The sequence below is a fragment of the Capricornis sumatraensis genome, chromosome 5 (assembly GCF_032405125.1).
Source record: "Capricornis sumatraensis isolate serow.1 chromosome 5, serow.2, whole genome shotgun sequence".
Taxonomy (NCBI): domain Eukaryota; kingdom Metazoa; phylum Chordata; class Mammalia; order Artiodactyla; family Bovidae; genus Capricornis; species Capricornis sumatraensis.
The window spans coordinates 123,573,082-123,591,268 of record NC_091073.1 but is presented as its reverse complement, the minus strand read 5'-3'; the positions used below and the strand labels follow the sequence as shown (position 1 = coordinate 123,591,268).

The 18,187-nt window shown below is 59.3% G+C and overlaps 1 protein-coding gene across 1 annotated transcript in view; it reads left to right on the top strand.

The window, feature by feature from the left end:
• PTPRN2 (protein tyrosine phosphatase receptor type N2) overlaps nucleotides 1-18,187 on the top strand; it is a 472,364-nt gene that overhangs the window by 91,415 nt on the left and 362,762 nt on the right. The window contains exons 6-10 of the mRNA XM_068972473.1: nucleotides 47-262; nucleotides 1,541-1,581; nucleotides 2,646-2,995; nucleotides 12,320-12,406; nucleotides 15,434-15,513. Coding sequence (XP_068828574.1) covers nucleotides 47-262; nucleotides 1,541-1,581; nucleotides 2,646-2,995; nucleotides 12,320-12,406; nucleotides 15,434-15,513 — 774 coding nt within the window. The remainder of the gene's footprint in view (nucleotides 1-46; nucleotides 263-1,540; nucleotides 1,582-2,645; nucleotides 2,996-12,319; nucleotides 12,407-15,433; nucleotides 15,514-18,187) is intronic.

Genomic DNA, 18,187 nt, shown 5'->3' with positions numbered 1-18,187 from the left:
ATGATGCCCTTGCTTCCGTGTGTCTCCCTTTTGTGTGTCTGTCTAGAAGCTCGTGTTCAGACGCTGCTGAAGGACCTGCGGAAGCGCCCGGCCGGTGTGGAGGGTCTGAGTGCCCTGGACGTGGACGAGGTGGCCCGCGCCCTTGCGAGCGCAATGCCAAGTGGGGGCGTGGCCGGGGTGCCGGGCGCGGCCGGGAGGAGCGGTGGACGCGGAGCGGAGGCGAACGGTGCGGGGGCCGCCCTGCACAGAGACCGCGTGCCAGGTGAGCTCACACGTGCGTGCACCCAGGCACGTGGCCACAGGCTCGCCGCACGGTTCTGCCTGCTTGCTGCTGGGACGACTTTGGTCCGCGTGACCCTGCCTCCGGACGCGCTCCTAACGGGCTGAGCTTGCAGGGCAGGCATGTTGGAGGGTGGGCGGCGCTCTGGCAAGGGAGGGGAGGCGCCTCCGTGCAGGGGCGGGGCTGGCGGAAGCGCTTTGTGTGGGGTTTGTGAGTGAGAGTTAGGGTCAGAGACTCCAATGGTCAAGTGAGAGGGTCTGTACGAGGCTCACACCCGCCTCCGAGGGGCTCCAGCGAGAACGCAGAGACCTCCATACCACAGCACACACACATCCTTCTCACACACTCACACAATCCGCATCACACACACAAACCCACATACCGTCTCACACACTCAGACACTCACCCACATACAGTCACACACTCACACTCACTCACCGTACACACACTCACAACCCACATCACACACTCATGCACAGGTACACTCACACACATAGACGCACCCAGTCTCACACACTCGCATACATGCACACACAGAGACACTCCCTCGCTTGCCCCCAGCACACACACACATACACAAACACCCGGCAGCTCACGCACATGCACGCAGACTCCCACACTCACGCTCACTCACACACACAGACAGCGGCCCGGCCCTTGGGGGTGGAGGGCTGACCCGGCAGGCTCGTCTCCCTGTCTGGTCTGTTCCCAGGGTCAGGCAGTGACCCTGATCCCTGGGCGGTGCCGGGCACACAGTGGGCCCCAGGAGGAGCCGGAGAGGGCGCAGGGCCCCCTCTCGTTGGGGGATGGGCTTGGCTGGTGCAGGAGAGGATGCCCATCGCTGTCTGGAGGAGGTGGTCTCTGGCGACGGTCCCTGTGCTGGGCTGGGGGTTCTCGGGGCCGGCTGCCCGAGGAGCCACGCACAGCTGCTGCTGTGTCTTTGGAGAATCGGCCACGGCAGAGAAGTAACGCAGCTGAAGGCGCCTCGAGCCGACACGACTGGGCCCGCACTCTGCGCCCCTGCTGTGACTGCTCTCTGCCCCGGCCCAGCGGCTCTCCCCACGCTGAGCGGACGTGAAGGAGCAGTGTGGCTCCCTGGACCTGGTGTTGCAGCCCCTCAGCGGCCACCCTTGTGCCATGGAGCTTATGGAGGGCACACCGTCCCTGGTCTGTCAGGGTGTCGGGCAGTGGTCCTCACACGGCAGAAGGACCCTGGCGTCCACCCCGGCGTGTGGTGACTTCGTGCTGTGTCTTTCACAGAGAGCAGACTGCAAGACAGCGACGGGGGACTCTACCAGGAGGTGAGGCCCGCCCGCGAGCTCAGGCCCCTGCAGCACGAGCTGCGTCGCCTGCCTTCTCAACCGTGGTTCAGGAACATAGGGGAAATATGAAAACTCTTTCAGGAAAAAAAAAAACCCTCATAATCTCAAAATTGAGAGAAATCAAGAAGAGTACACACAAAATTGTATGTATTTTAATATATACTGTTGTCTGTTTTCAGATTAGATGCTAATGTATATCCATTGTAGGAGTATGGAAAATCGTCAATACAGGCAGCACATTAATATCCCTTAGAACTTCGTCACCCAGGGAGATGGGGGGTCACGTCGCGCGACAGCACCGCACGCCCGCCTTGTGCTGTCAAGGCCGCCCCGCGTGTGCCGGTCACCGGGGTCCCTTTAATGGACATCAGCACCCCTGGATCCTTCAGACCTGTGCTGTCCACGTGGCAGCCGCCAGGCACACGGGGCTGTGTGGATTCGAATCCACTAAAATTAAGTAAATAAAAACTCAGGTCCCCAGCAGGGCAGCTCCTGGTAGACGGGGGTTGGTGGGGGGTTTCCATCATGCCCAGGTTTCCACGGCAGTGCTGGTCAGGAGGGTCTGGGAAAGGCTGGACGTGGGCAACACCTACCCACCGAGGGGCCTGTCCTCCTGCTGAAGAGCCTTTGCTGGCCTGTCGTCGTCTCACGGACGCAGGAGATCTGTTCACGGGCGAGGGCAGGGCTGTGGCTGTAGACACTCTGTTCTGTGGGTGGGAAGGAAGACCGTCTGGGAGCACTTCTCCGCAGGTCGTGTTAGCGGATCCTAGCTCAGTGCCTGAGCACCAGTGGGGAAGGAAACACCGACGATTGTTCCAAATGTCCATCAGAAACACACCATGGAGGGAGGTGTGGGGCCTGGGGACACGGTTCCTAATTGCAGTCGCAGGGGACTAGGCCAGCGGAGCTTGGGGTCTCCAGACGAGATGCACACAGCCAGACCCTAATTCTGCCCACATAAACCAGCACCCCATGCCCTGAGCATCCAAAATGGACAGTCTGCCGCTCAGGGCACGTTCCCATGCTGGTTTCCTTTCTGCCAGGTGAACCGTCTGGGCGTCCAACTGGGGGACCTCCTGCAGGGCCCTGGGTCTCCATTCCTGCCTGCAGCCCCCCGTCTCACCGAGACCTTCAAGACGGAGAGCAAGAAAGGGGATGACGCTGAGGCCTCGCTGTCTTCGGAGGAGGAGCGCGCGGGCGTGGAGAACGTGCGGAGCCAAACCTACTCCAAGGAGCTGCTGCAGAGGCCGCTGCAGGCAAGGCCCGGGCTGGGCACGGCCCCCCAGGAGGACCTGCACCTCGGGGCTGGCGCACAGGAACCCGCCGGCCCAGACCTGCGGCTGCAAGTCCAGGCCCCCGAGGAGGAGTATGGCTACATCGTGATGGAAAATGAGTGAGTGGGCGGTTCCATCTCTCGTGGGCACGATCTGGCGCTGCAGGCCAGGGACATGCCCTCACTTTTCCATGCTCACCTGGAGGCGGCCCTGCTCCTGCAGTGCAGGAGAACGGTCGGCAGTCAGCCCGTCCCCCAGACCCGTGTTCTGGGCGGGGACCCCGAGCTTGAGGTTACTCCTCCACTAACCAGCCCGGACAAAGCCCTGCGGCTCCCTGGCCCTGTCCCCACACCCCGCCGTAGCTCAGAGTGAGGGCCGCCTGTGGGGCTGGAAGCCCAGCAGGCTGGGTGGGCCTGGGGTGCCCAGGGCAGCGGGCAAGATGGGGGCTGTGCTGAATGCTGGCTCCACACCCAGGAAGCTCCAGAAGCTTTCCACCAACCGCATACCAGGGTATGTGTCACCCTTCAGGGGAAAGACACGCCTCAGGGCATTGATGTCCTGTCCTCACCTTAGTTCTGACGGGAGCCTGACACGGGACAGGGTGTAGCATTGCGTGCCCGCTGAGCAGTGAGGTCGGGCCCGTCCTCAGCCCCATCACCGATGAGTCTGACATGGACGCCGTGGTTTGTAACTGTGCTTTCTTCAAGGGACGGAGGCAGTGTGTCCAAGGGGAAGCATGTCTGTCTGTCTGCGTGCACAGGCATGTGTGTTTGCAGGTGTGTGTACAGGTGCATGTTGAGGCGTGTGCAGGTGTGTGTCCATGTGCTGGTGTGTGCAGGTGTGTGCAGGTGCGTGTTGAGGGGTGTGCAGGTGTGTGTCCATGTGCAGGTGTGTGCAGGTGCGTGTTGAGGGGTGTGCAGGTGTGTGTCCATGTGCTGGTGTGTGCAGGTGTGTGCAGGTGCGTGTTGAGGTGTGTGCAGGTGTGTGTCCATGTGCTGGTGTGTGCAGGTGTGGGCAGGTGCATGTTGAGGCGTGTGCAGGTGTGTGTCCATGTGCTGGTGTGTGCAGGTGTGTGTGCAGGTGTGCACACAGCCCCACCTCGCAGTTGATTTTGCGCCATAGTGCACATCGGCTCAGGGGGCGAGCCTCCTTCCGTGCTGACCCCCGTGGAAGGGGCTGTGTTGGAGCTGGGACCATCTCTCTCTCCTGACCCTGCCGTGGCCTCTGTGCTCTTGCCTCCATGCGTGTTTGCTCTCGCTACACTGCACACCGCAAACCCAGCCCACATCAGAGCCAGACGGAGCTGAAGGTGCCGGTCTTATCTGTGTCGGGCTGGCATCGCTCCGGCCTTTTCTGAAGACCCGCCTGCCCGTTCTGGCCTCGTCACCTCCAGACGGAGACCGCACTCTCTCTGCCTCCACTTTCTTTGCTCAGAACTGTTAGCTCCACTGCGTGTGTCAGAATCACGAGTGACACAGACACACGGGGCCTGGACGGTGGTCCTGCCGAGGGCGCAGCTCCAGCTGTTGAGTCAGACCCTTCCTGCTGCCCGGGGGGACCTGTGCTGGGGGTTTCCCGTTTCATGGCAAACACTGCTGCCGCACGTGTGTGTGCGCTGTGTGTGTGTCCCTGTGTCTGCATGTTGTGTGCCTGTTTCCATGTCTGTATTTCGTATGTGTTTGTGTGTGTATGTGGATGCATATGTGTGTGTGCCGTGTGTGTCCCTGTGTTTGTGTGTCATGTGGATGTTTCCGTGTCTGTGTTTGTGTGTGAGTACATGTGTGTGTATGTGGGTACGTGTGTGTGTCCCTGTGTTTGTGTGTCGTGTGCATGTTTCCGTGTCTGTGTATGTGTGTGAGCACATGTGTGTGTACATGGGTACATGTGTGTGTCCCTGTGTTTGTGTGTCGTGTGCATGTTTCCGTGTCTGTGTGTGTGAGTACATGTGTGTGTACATGGGTACATGTGTGTGTCCCTGTGTTTGTGTGTCATGTGCATGTTTCTGTGTCTATATCTGTGTATGTGTGTACATGTGTCTGTGTGCGTGGGTACATGTGTGTGTGTGTACTTGGGTGCGTGTATGTCGTGCGTGTGTCCCTGTGTGTCCGTGTGCCGTGTGTGTGCGCGGCCGCTGGTGGGACCACTGCTCCGCGGCTCTGAGTGCTTTTCCTCCCGCCAGCGTGTCCTGATACTGGGGGCTGGTCCCAGCATGGGTGTGGGCTTGCTCCTGTCTGGGGCACGAGTGTGAGTCGGGAAAGTGCTGGAGAGGATTCTGACCTCGGGAGGACTCTGAGTCTGTGTGAGCCATGGAGGACAGAGGATGGTGGCTTCAGGGTGGGACCTTCCAGGCTGAGCACCCTCCGCATCACAGGACGTCCAGCGCAAGCAGCTGGCACCTGGACGCAGGGAGACCCTCACGTTGGGCTCGCCGGTTGCTCTCGCTGACTTTCATGTAAGAGGGGGCCGCTGTCAGAGGGTGTCTTCTCTGCATCCCGAGTCCATCCCCTCGGCCGCACCTCTGGGCCTGAGCACTGACCTGCTCTGAGCACTGGCAAAGTAAAAGACCACTGTTTTATCTTGGCTTCTTCTGCCAAGTGGAAGGTCTGTGGTGCAGACAAGAGCTCTGTGTCCGTAACTCAGTCTGCCCCAAGTGGGATGCTCACAGACACACGGAGTCTCCCCTCTGTTTTCAGATTAGTGGGGATTTGAGGTTCTCTGGGGCGGGATTTCACCAGGTCTCAGCTTAAGCCTTAATGGATCAGCTATTAACTGACAAGAATCCAACACCATTCTTTTTTTTTTTTTTTAATAGAAAAGGACTTTGTATGTCTGGTTTTTCACAAGAGGAGAAGGAGCGTGGTGGGCAGCTTGGCATTCTCTCTGAGGTTCATGGGGACCTCGCAGCTGACCGCACTGCCTGCCTTGCCCTCACTCGCACATTTCCTGGTGGGCAGGCAGGAGTCTGATCCTCCCTGTTTGCATTTTCACACTTGTCACGAACTGGGTGGATTCAAGGTGTGTGAGGGGCAAGGAAGCCATCCCTGGTCCTCCCAGGGTGATTTGAGAGTTATTTCAAGTCAGGCTGACTGCAGAAGGCCACGGTGGACAGTGTGTGTAAGACAGAGAAGAGCCCGCAGTCACAGTGGTGACGCAAGCGCCGAGGCCCCCGATCCTGGACGGCAGCGACGCAGGTGCTGGGGCACCGGCCAGCGAGTCCCGCGGGGCCCCCAGTCCTGCACAGGGGCCGTCCCAGCTGCGGAGCCTGAGTTCGGGGAAGTGAACCCGCAGCTGGAAGCATGTGCAGAGGTGCTGCCCACCTCGAGTGGCTTGTGGACGAGGAAACCAAGGCTGGACCCTGTGAGCCCAGCAGCCCTCCTGTGGCTGCAGTCCGGGGGCCTGGGAGGCGTCCCCACAGCCTGGGCTCAAGGACTCGGGAGCCCCAGGAACGGGACGGAGCCATGAGTCCCTGTCCGACAGGCTGGATGGGGGAGCAGGTTTGTGTTCCTCTTCTTCGCACAGAGTTGAAGTGCACACGAGTAGGATGCTGACCTAGGCCCAGAGGCCTGGCCAGTCACCCCACCCAGTCCCCGCTCTCCTGCTGCTCTGGCGCAAATCCCAGCAATGGTGTCTTAGAGGCGTGCCATGAAGTGTCTCTAAAATAGCAGGAGTCTTTCTTTCCAGCATACGTGATGCCACACCACACCTGGGAAGGAGCCCAGATCCCTTACCATCATCACGCACGTAGCCAGTTCCCATGTCTGTGTCCGGAACCTGTGTGTCTGCTGGGTGGCCTGGGAGGCAGAGGAGGTGGCCCCTGGTCGGTGGCTCTTTGCTCTGCAGTGGCCAGGAGCCGCGGGCTCATTGTTCGGAGGGCTCCAGAGCTGGGCTGGGCCTTGCAGGCTGCTGTCGGCTGGAATTCTAGGAAGAGCTGGAGGATATCTCACGTTGCCTGGGCTCTAACCATGGCGGGCCGGAAAGTGGGAGAACGCCATCGAAGTGCAGCTATGCCAGTGTCCCTTGGGCCCCAACCTCCAGGTCAGCGTGGCGGCATCTGGCCGCCAGCAGGTGCCAGGAGGAATGGTGGTATTAGGGCTCTTGTGGCCTCTGACCGTGAGCCCCTGACCCCACTGGATCCTCCTGCTGCAGCAAAGGCCTGTCACTGGGGTGGGCGGGCAGGGGAAGGAAGCCCGGCCCGGCCCGCCAGCTGGGCCTGGGCCTGGCCTCACCCTCTCTCTGTGCGCGGTCCCCAGGCTGACTCCTGCCGGCGACGCTGCAGCTCAGCCTGGAAGCGTGAGGCGAAGCAGGCTCTTAGAAGGTTCTGGCGAAGTGGAAACCCTGTTCTCTTCTCGCTGAGCTGACCTGGTGGCAGAAAGGAGGCCGCAGTAGACACGTGCACCTGAATCTGTGTGTCTCCAGCGCGCCTGCGCTGACGCCTGTGTCTGCTCACCCGCATCTGTGTCGGCCGCTTAGTCTGTATCACCTGAACCTGTGTATCTACAGCACTGATCTGGCTGTGCCAACACGTCTGCGTCCACACCCGCACCTGTGTGTCCGCACGCACACCTGCTTGTGCACACACGCGTGTTTACACACGCACCTGTGTGTCTGCATGCACACCTGCTTTGTGCACACACGCGTGTTTACACACGCACCTGTGTGTCTGCATGCACACCTGCTGTGCACACACGCGTGTTTACACGCGCACCTGTGTGTGTGCATGCACACCTGCTTTGTGCACACACGCATTTACACACGCACCTGTGTGTCCGCACGCACACCTGCTTGTGCACACACACGTGTTTACACGCACACCTGCTTGTGCACACACGCATGTTTACACGCACACCTGTGTCCGCACGCACACCTGCTTGTGCACACACACGTGTTTACACGCACATCTGTATGTCCACACGCACGTCTGTGTCGTCTCTATCTGCACCCGCACTTGCGTGCACACACACCTCCCTCTGTGTCACCTGCATCGATACCCACATCTGTATCTGCCCAGCCATCGGCTTGCTGTTGGATTTCCATAATCATCGGGGAAGTTTAGCTTTTCATCTTCAGTGGTGCCCTGAGAGTCCACGGTAACCTCCACGGGCCCTCACTCCCTCACCCCTGCGATTGATTTTTTGCAAAGTGTCATCTGTGTTATAAATGGGCTGAGACTAAATCTGTCAATGTTAAGAAGTTTAAATTCTACTTCTACATACAAAGGAGTAGGAAAGAGAGAAAATATGAAAAGATGAGATTTTTTTTGCTGTCAAAATAGTAGTAAGTCTGCAAATGAATAATGAAGCCAGAGGGAAAAGGAAAAACGGAAAAAACTGTGTCCTGAGACGGCAAGTGTTCCACTGGAAGTGCTGGCCCATGATCACATCCCGGTCGGTTTCAAGCTTCCGATGCTGGACGGTCCCCCTTGGGGTTGGGAGGCACAGGTGGGTGCAGAAGTGTACAAAGGCCCCGTGTGGCCCTTTCTAGTCAGGAGAAGGCTGGGAGGGGCAGTGTTCCCCGACACACGCTCCACAGTCTGGGACACACGGTGTGTCTTGATCGCACTGTGTCGTGGAAGCAGGTGAGAGTGACCCTCTCAAGAAGAAAAAGTTCAATTTCCGTTAGTGGTACAAACTCCTAACAAAGCAGGTGTAGAGGGAACATCCTCAGCACAGCAAGGTCTGCATACCACAAACCCACAGGTAGCACCACACTCAATGGTGAAAGGCTGAAAGCTTTCTAAGATTGCGCTACTGTTGACTTCGGCTCTGTGGTTACCATGAGGCTTACGTAAAGCATCTTATCGTTACAGGTCTGTTTAGGTTGATAGCAACTTAACTCTGAATGCATACGAAAGCTTTACATTTTTACATTACTCCCTTTTATGGTTTTAATTTCCATGCACTTTTTATAAAGGTGACCGTAAGACATTTTGTACTTAGACTTGTATTAAGCATTTGGCAGATTTTTTTTCCCCTGGAGAGTACAGTTGTTATGGAGACTATATTTGTGGAAAATATGTTTATTCAAATGTCCTATGGAGAACATATTTACTAAAATTTTGAATATATTTATGTTGAGAAGCACAGTTTCATCTTGGTGTTAAAAAATGATGTTGGAAAACAGCAGGTTTTTTCTTCCATTTTTTTTTTTTTACCTCTGAAGAGTTGATGGTTGTTGGAGAAGGCAACGGCTGGGGTCTTTGTTAGACTTCTGCAGGGAAGGAAGATGGTGCACCCTGGAGCTGGAATTCTGAATTATCACGGTGGCCTCCGCCTGCATCCCTGTCCTCGTCAGAAGCATCACTCGTCTGCACTAGAGAGAATTCCTGTGGCTTAACAAAAATGTTAGCTACCTTGGAAGATGATTTTAAAAGATAAACATCATAATTCTTATAAAACAATTGGTGAATCCCATGAAAGTCTCATTTTATTGACTGATTTCAAGTATCATCTCAGCAAAAACCTTGGTATCGAGGTCGACTCGTTTCCGTTTTTTGTGATCCATCACTCAGTTAGTTCCCGACCTTTGGACAATTTTTTAATAAACCGTGACATGCTCACAGTTGGGAGGTGAAGCAGCCGAAGCCCCGCCCGCTCTGGGACGAAGCACCCCCGAGGTGGACGTCTGTGGGCGGGAGTGACAGCCCGTTTGGAGGTGGATCTCATCTGTCTCAGAAGAGGCAGTGACACTAGGAAAAGCAGGCCCGAGGGACTGCGGGAGCAGAAGCCTTTTCGTCTGCTTGGGGTGCAGCGGTCGGGGTGCGGGAGCCTTGGGGTGGGGGCGTGGTCAGGGTGGGGGCGTGGTCAGGGTGAGGGCGTGGTCACGGCGAGGCATTGTCGGGTGAGGGCGTGGTTGGGTGAGGTGTGCGGTCAGGGTGCGCGCTTGCCCCACAGTCGCGAAGCTGCCACCCTAGGTTGCACCTCACTCTTTCAGTTTGTGTCTTTCTTTGAGGATTTACTCGTAGTGTGATCTTCGGCACTGAATTTAATTTCTGGAGTCTCAGTTTCCACCTCTTTCAAGGGAGGTTAATACAGGCCCTTCCTTCCAGGTTTGTTGTGAGCAATGAATGAGATAATTTCCATAGAATCACTTGTGGTTGAGGGCGGAGAGTTGCCTTTAAGTTCTGCCCGGTCTTAAAGTTTCTGAAAAGACTCTGATGCTGGGAAAGACTGAAGGCAGGAGGAGAAGGGGACGGCAGAGGATGAGATGGCTGGATGGCATCACCGACTCCATGGGCATGAGTTTGAGTAAACTCTGGGAGTTGGTGATGGACAGGGAGGCCTGGCGTGCTGCAGTCCATGGGGTCGCAGAGTCGGACACTACCGAGCGACTGAACTGAATGTTTCTGACCCTCAGGTCATGGTCCCTAGTTTTTGTTTGGAGAATGGCCTCAATGCTCCCCGGACAGACTTGGATTTTCTCATTTTGACCCAGTGGTGACCTAGGCTGTGCAGGAGTGGGGCGGCTGCCATGAGAATGGGGTGTGGCAGCCTCTCGGCATGCTTCCTGTCCGGGATTACGGGGCCCTTTCCCCGTTTTGCTGATTTAAAGGCTCCCCAGCACACGCCTCGCTTAAAGAGCAGGCTGACTCAGGAAGGAAGTGCCTTAGAGGGGAGGCCCCGCCAGCTCTTGACGGTGACCCTTCCTGCCCTGATGGCAGCGCGGCAGGCGGAGCACCCGGCGCCACTCCCGCTCAGACCTCTGACCTCCGACCTCTGGCTGCTAGAAGGGTGCCGTCTCTCTTCCAGGCGGCGGGCATCCAGGAGACCCGGAGCCAGGTGTCACAGTCGGGCCCAGGAAATTACAAGTGTCCATCCAGTGATTTTTGAGATTAACTACAACTGCTTTCTAAGGAAGTTCAGACCATGAAGTGACAGCTGATGGCCACGTAGTTTAAAAACAAAAGAGAAATAATTGCGTGCTGGGTTTAAGTACAGTCGACAGCCTCTCATCTGTCTGACAAGAATGGAGCCGCCGTTGTCACGAGCCGTTTGCTCTGCCTGCCCTGATAGCGCAGCAGGGAGGGCTGAGGTGTCCCCTGCAGCTCCTGGGGAGTGTCTGTGTCCACAGGCGTGTGTGCACACCTGGGGAGTGGCCATGTCCTCAGGGGTATATGTGCACACCTAGGGGATGTCCTTGTCTGCAGGGGTGTGTGTGTGCACACCCGGGGAGTGTCTTTCTGCAAGGGTGTGTGTGCACACCCAGGGAGTGTCTGTGTCTGCAGGGTGTGTGCACACCCAGGGAGTGTCTGTGTCTGCAGGGTGTGTGCACACCCAGGGAGTGTCTGTGTCTGCAGGGTGTGTGGCACACCCAGGGAGTGTCTGTCCGCAGGGGTGTGTGTGCACACCCAGGGAGTGTCTGTGTCTGCAGGGTGTGTGGCACACCCAGGGAGTGTCTGTGTCCTCAGAGGTGTGTGTGCACATCCGGGGAGTGTCTGTGTCCGCAGGGGTGTGTGTGCACACCCGGGGGTGTCTGTGTCCTCAGGGGTGTGTGTGCACACCTGGGGGTGTCTGTGTCTGCAGGGGTGTGTGTGCACACCTGGGGGTGTGTGTCCGCAGGGGTGTGTGTGCACACCGGGGGGTGTCTGTGTCCGCAGGGGTGTGTGTGGCACACCCGGGGAGTGTCTGTGTCCGCAAGGGTGTGCACACCCTGGGGTGTCTGTGTCTGCAGGGGTGTTTGTGCATACCCATGGGTGTCTGTGTCTGCAGGGGTGTGTGTGCACACCTGGTGTGGCTGTGGCTCTCCTCAGTTGCCGCCTTCTGGGCTCAGCCCACCATAGGGCCTGGCTGCAGCTGTGGTTCTGCCCCCAGGGCAGCGGGTGGGAGGACTCCAGGGTGGCCGCACATGCAGAGGCACTACTCTTAAAACTCTGATTTTAAGACCTGGGCACATAAAAGCCTGTGGAGAGTGTGTCTGCCTGGTTTGGGGTCTCATCCATCCTTGATGCATGGGTTCCCAGTCTGAGGACTACTCACTGTCTCAGGAAGCAGGATGGCAGGGGTTGGGGGGAAGCCCCCATCGCAGAGGGACCAACCTAATGCTCCCTGGGCCCATCTCGCTCCCCAACACCCCCATTCGCACCGTGTCGCTCCTCTCACTGGTTTAAAGTGCGGTGATTCATCCCGGCTCGGGAGACAGGTGCTCCCAGCTGCCCTCTGCCCGACCCCAGGCCGAATAATGGAAATACATGCGGGGCGGCTCTTGGATCAGCGCGGGGTGGGGGCGCGGAGTCCCAGGGGGCGCGGGGCCTGGTTCCTCAGAGTGAGGGGGCGGGAGGGGGCAGGGCCCCGTTCCTCGAGTGGGGGGTGGGGTCCGGGATCCCCATTCCTCACAGTGGGGGGTGGGGTCCAGGGGCCCCGTTCCTTGCAGTGAGGGGGCAGGGGGGTTGCGGGGCCCTGTTCCTCACAATGAGAACCCTGCCCGGTAACCCTGCCGTCTCCCCACAGCTCCCTGAGCCTGGACGAGGGCATGCAGGCGCTGGAGGGCGTGGCGCGGCTCCTGGAGGTGCCGGCGGGTGTCTTCACGGACGTTGAGTGAGTGCTGGTGGGGCTCGGGCGGCTCCTCCTTCTGAGCATCCCTCCAGCAGTTCCCCGTGGGGAGCGTTCAGTGTGTCACAGAGGCTGGTGCTGGAGGAACAGGGGGGAGCATCCAGGGGGTCCGGTTAGCTCTGTAAGCACAGCTGAAACCCGAGTGTCAGCAGGACAGTGATCCCGAGAGGGCCCCGCTGACCTGGAACCCCTGGGGGCTCTGGACGGCAGGGCGGGTCCACCGCGGGTGTGCCAGGGCCTGGGGAGCCACTCGGGCCCTGGAAGGTGGGGGCGGCCCCATGGCAGGTGAGCCAGGGCCTGGGGCTGGCACCTGCGGTGTGCACATCCAAAGAGTGGGCCCTGAAGTCCCCAAGTGCCCCAGCCCATCTCGCCCTCAGTGGGCTGGGTTTTAGAAAGAGCTGGTGGCATGGAGTCCAGGGCTGGCACGTCCAGGGTCTGGGGCCCACCCCTGTTTTCTGATGGAACCCTGAGGCTAGGAGCGTGAGGGGCTGTCGGAAATGCACTGGGGCCCAGGGCTTCTGGTGGGAGGGGCGGGGCCCGGGGGCTTGAGTGGGAGGGGCGGGGCGGGCCTGGGACTTAAGGAGACAGGTTTTGACCTGGTGCCTCCTCTCCGGCCCCTCACCTCGCTCTGCTCCTCACTCCTTGGCTCAGCCCTTCCTAGACTACCACCTCCAAGTCTGGGGGTACTGGGGGCTTTCCCACCCCCATGGTTATCAGCTCAGCTCTTTCGTAAATATCACTTGCTGGGGTCTCTTTCTTGCTCGGTGAACGCAGGCCTCCGGCATCCCCTGGGGGCCACAACGATGCCACCGCCCTCTTTCAGCCTCTGTCAGTCTTGGCCACAGCTCCTGTGACCGAGTCCTACCCCGAGGCCTCGCCCTGCCCTGGAGCCCCGAGCCAGCCCGCACGTCTGTGCCTCGGGAGCCCAGGTCCTGCCCAGTTGATGTGGGGCCAGCACCTCTGGGTCTTTAATGCTGCACGTGTGTGGGGTGTGTGTGGCATCCCAACGAGTCCTGTATGTCGCCCCCAGGACACAGCACGTGCGGGTCCACAGCACCTGCAGAGGTGACCCGGGCAGGGGCCTGGAGGGGACGACCGCACGGCCGCAGGGGGTCTCTGCATCGCGTTGCTGGCACGGCAGATCGTGGCTCCTGGAGAGGCGCGGAGGGCGCCGCTCGGAGCGCTCTTCCAGGGCTGTGTGTGTTTCTGTGGAAGGACTAGTTATGCTTAATATGTTTTGTTAATGGCTCTGTAGCTGTCAAGTAAATTCCATTATATCTTACTACATCATTAGAGGCCATTAAGACGGCATCGGCATGCCGCTGTAATTACGCCGGCAGATGCCCGGCCACCGTGCTTATGGTTTTATAATCGAGTCCCGGCTGTTGGTGGTGCCGATGGATGCGCTGCTCTGGGCTCTCGCCGGGCAGGCGGATTGGAGGCCGTCTGCGCGTGCTGGATCCCCAGCCCGGGGCCTTCAGCTGAGCCCAAGGCCAGCCCAGGCGGCCGGCGCTGCCTCAGCCTGACCGTTCCCCGAGTCTGCAGCAGGCCAGCAGCGTGCGGTCTGCGGTCCGCATGGTGTCCTGAGTGGCGGGAGGGCCGTTCCTGAAGACAGAGTGGGAATTCAGCACCAGACAGGCCCGAGGCTCCCTCCTGCAGGGGTCCCACCCCCCACCCCGCACCCCCGCCCCTCCCACCCCGTGAGGACCCCTGGGGGAGGGAGGGTCCTCGCAGTCTTGCTTCAGTTTCCCGCTGCGGGGTCTGTGCTTATTTGCCCCCATATTGTCTCCCTGGTGACTTGAACCACTTCCCGTTTTACACCTGAGCCGCGGAAGGCCTCGGAGCCTAAAAGGCTCAGCGGGGTGACAGGTGGTGACCTGGGACACGGACATGGAGAGATCTCTGTGCAAAGACTCCACGTGCTGAAAGAGCAGGTGCTGGGGAGAGAGCCCTGAACTCACGCTGAGGCCAGCCAGGAGGTCGGATCTGCCTGGCACGGCCGGTGATCTTTCCTTCACTGGCGCCAGGGCAGAGCTCGGCCACGTGGGGCGGGGCGGTCAGAGATGCGGAACCTCCCTTCACAGCGTGCTGGGCTTTCCACGCTGGGCGGTCCCAGGGTCACTATGTGTGTGTCCTAAGGTCACGTGTGCAGCATCCCAGGACCACGTGTGTGCACGTCCCAGGAACTTGCACGTGGTACCCTGGAAGGAAGGAAGGAAGGAGGGCGGCCGTGGTGCTGCAAGTGAGAACAGGTGAATGAACGGCGTGCTCTGTCTTTTGGGAACTAGGAGTGTCCACTAGCTCTTCGGAGAACACTCTCAGCACCCAAGGGAAGGGTAGGTTTGGGGGTCCCTACTTACCCGGGACTCTCCAGATGTAGGTTAGAGTAGAAATGTCACCTCACTGGTCACCAGGAAGAGCAGCTGTCCTGTGGGCCCTCCTGGTGGGAAGGGCCGCCGGCACGGCTCCCGCTCCTGGGACACGAGCCCCTGGGGGGTGTCCAGGGGGTGACGGGCCAGGAGATGCAGGGCTTGGGGAGTCCTGACGGAAACAGCCTCCCGCCCACCTCAGACGGATCAGTTGTTTAAAAACGGAGGCACTTTTCAAAGTCATGTTCAACAAAGTAGCTAAAATGCTTTGAACAGTTTTGATAACTCCTGGCCAGCAGTCCCCTGCCAGTTATTTTTATACTGAGTAGTTCTTAAAGATTTTAATAAGTTTTCAAGAGAATTTTAAAAATGCTTCTCTTTCCCATCTGTTCTTGGCTCCTGTGGCTCCCTGGGGAACTGACTATTAAAACCTGTTTCCATAACAATTTTCTCTTTCCATGCAGGAGTATCTGCTGGTTGCTGTTGGTTTACTGGGGTTGATTTGAATTTTTCTGTAAGAGCCCTGCCACATGTATTTTTAGAGTAGCAGAGCCTGTGGGCAGAGCCCCTGGGACCCACGGTGGTCCTGGGGTGTGTGGGGTGTGCCGAGCAGTCCTGACGCCTCCTAAACGGTCTCTTCCAGGGTCGAGGGGCCAGCGGTGACCTTCAGGGTGCACGCCAACGCCCAGAACGTGACCGCGGCGGCCGCGGCGAAGGCGGCAGGTAAGGCTGTTCCTGCGCGCGCTGCGCTGGGCACAGGATGCCCGGATGTAGCACAGGGTGACTGTTTCAGCCAGCCTTCACTGGTCCTGTACATCGCTAAGCGTATAAACTCCTTTAACCGGGTCGACGCTTCCAGGGTGCAGTGCAGCGCGTGTCCTGGGTGACTGAGAGAGTTCCTGGCAGTTGAGGTCATGTTGCGTCTGTTAACTTAAAGTTTCTCTATCCACTGACGGTAAACAGGCATAAAAATAGTGGTAATGCCCCTTTAGTGGAACAAACCCTGGGTCGTCTTGATCCCGGTTGCTGTTGGCTTTTCCTTGTGGTGGATCTTGGTGCCCTTAGTAATGCGTATTTGTTCACAGTAATGATTTTGGGGGCTCCCAGTTGGCGTCGGTGGCGCACATCCCACCTGCCAATGCAAGTGACATGAGACGTGGGTTCGATCCTGGGTTAGGGTGCTCCCTGGAGGAGGACATGGCAGCCCACTCCAGTATTTTTGCCTGGAGAAGCCCATGGACAGAGGAGCCTGGCAGGCTACAGCCCATGGGGTTACAGAGAGTCGAACAAGACTGAAGCAACTTAGCATGATGATTTTGGGGACAAGAACTGTCTGTTAAAGAAGAATTCCTCGCACAGTCGTACCAGTTCCCATAAATCTGACAGGTCTGCCTGTGGAGACTGAGCCTGCTCCCAGGCTTCATTCCGCTGTGGGGGTGGAGCTCGGGTGGGGGGACCGGCCCGCTGGGCAGTCTCCCCGTCCGGCAGAGCACCCGAGCGGGCCCTGGCAGCAGGCAGCAGACTCCAGTCTGAAGTCTCTGCACCCGAGCGGCCACGGGCCCCCTCGATGCGTGGAATGGCTTCATGTCCCTCCTTCCTCAGTCCAAGAGGTTACGGAATATGCTTAAGACCAAAACAGGCATCAGTGTTTTACCGAGATATGCACTAATCATTCCATGAGTGGCAGTTCATCCCAGTACTGGGAAATAATACTTTCAGGGGTGGATTTGTTGGAACTCAAGAACAATATGAATGGAATGAAATGAAGTCTCATTTTAGACTCGAGGCCATGCACTTGTGACAGTGGCCTGTCACTATTTTGCTGCTCTCTGGGGGAGTGAGGTTGGCTGCTTGAAACCTGGCATCTTCGTTTTTGTCTCATGTGTCCCTGTCATGCATGGAGAGGGAAGGGCACCTGCGGCTTGAGCGTCAAGTCACAGCCTCTAAACTCAGATTTCTACGTTACTCCAGCGTGCCCGTGAGCCAGCGTGGGTGCGGAACCGGGATATGGGGAGGGGCTGGCATAGCTTCAGGGTGTCCATGCCGAGGATGCTGAGCCCCGCTGTCTCTGAGGGCCCAGGCGTCTCCAGGAGATGCCTTCAGTCGGGTCGTTGGTCGGTACCAGTGTGGTTCAGCTGCGCCAGGCTCTGTGCGGGCCGGGGCATGCTGAGGTCTGACCGAACAGAGACTCGGCCCTGGGTGCAGCCCCGCGGGGGAGGCGAGGAGGGGGTAATGTGGCACATAAAGCGACGTGGTGTGGCTAGTGACGCGACGTGCGCTGTGTGTGATCGGCGAGGTATCAGCTATGCAAGGGAGCCTCACACGTAACGTCATGTAATGTAGCAACACTGTTCCGTGACTGCAGTGTTGCCTGGCGTGCTGTATACCACTGGAAGGTGCAGGGCGGGGCGCGGGGCGGGGCGGGGCGCGGGGCGGGGCGCGGGGCGGGGCGGGGCGCAGGGCGGGGCGCGGGGCGGGGCGCGGGGCGGGGCGCGGGGCGGGGCGGGGCGCGGGGCGGGGCGCGGGGCGGGGCGCGGGGCGGGGCGCGGGGCGGGGCGGGGCGGGGCGCGGGGCGGGGCGGGGCGGGGCGCGGGGCGGGGTGTGGCGCGGTGAGTGGCAGCGTGCTGTAGTGAAGCGCAGTTCCCTGCACTGTCGTGCGTTGCTCATCGCATCATGTCAGGAAGTGGAGGGGTTTCTGTAAAGAAACCAGGCCGCAGTGGGACCAGAGCAGATGCCGGCCAGCGGAGGCCGGGGCTGCCAGGCGCCGGGGTCTGGGGCTGCGCTGCTCAGGAGGCGGCGGGGAGGCCGGGCGGGTGGCTTGGGGAGGCGGCGGGGAGCCGGGTCGGGCGGGCCTGGGACTCGCCGCGCTGGGCTTGGGGCTCCGAGGACGAGCAGCCGGGCATCTGCGTGGGGGCCGGGCCTGGTCTGGGAGCCGGCGGCGTGGCGCCCAGCCCATCCTGGAGTCATCTGTGGCGTCCAGGTGGGTTTTGTAGTTTCTCCTTTATCGGCCCCTCCCCTTCCTTCTCTTTCCCGCTCTGTGCAGAGTGCCATGGGCCACAGAGAACCAGGGAGAACTGCCCTTGTCTTCACTGGGCCTGAAAGAGACGTTTGGGCCCAGACATCCTGAAGAGGCAGGGAGGGCTTTCTGGAGGGGGCAGCCTGAGGAGAGAGCCCTGGGGCTTCACGGGCGATGGTGGGATGGGACCTGCAGCATTAACTTCGGACAGTTCCCGGCTTCCACGTGAGGGTCGTCCAGTGGGTGGGGTGGCCCGGTGGGGAGTCGGGAAACACTCTCGAGGCATTTGGGTGATGGGGCCTCGCGTCACGGATGGGACATGGTGGCATCGTGGATGAGCTCGGTGCTGAGGAGCTGGCCGCAGGCCCTGGAGACGCAGCT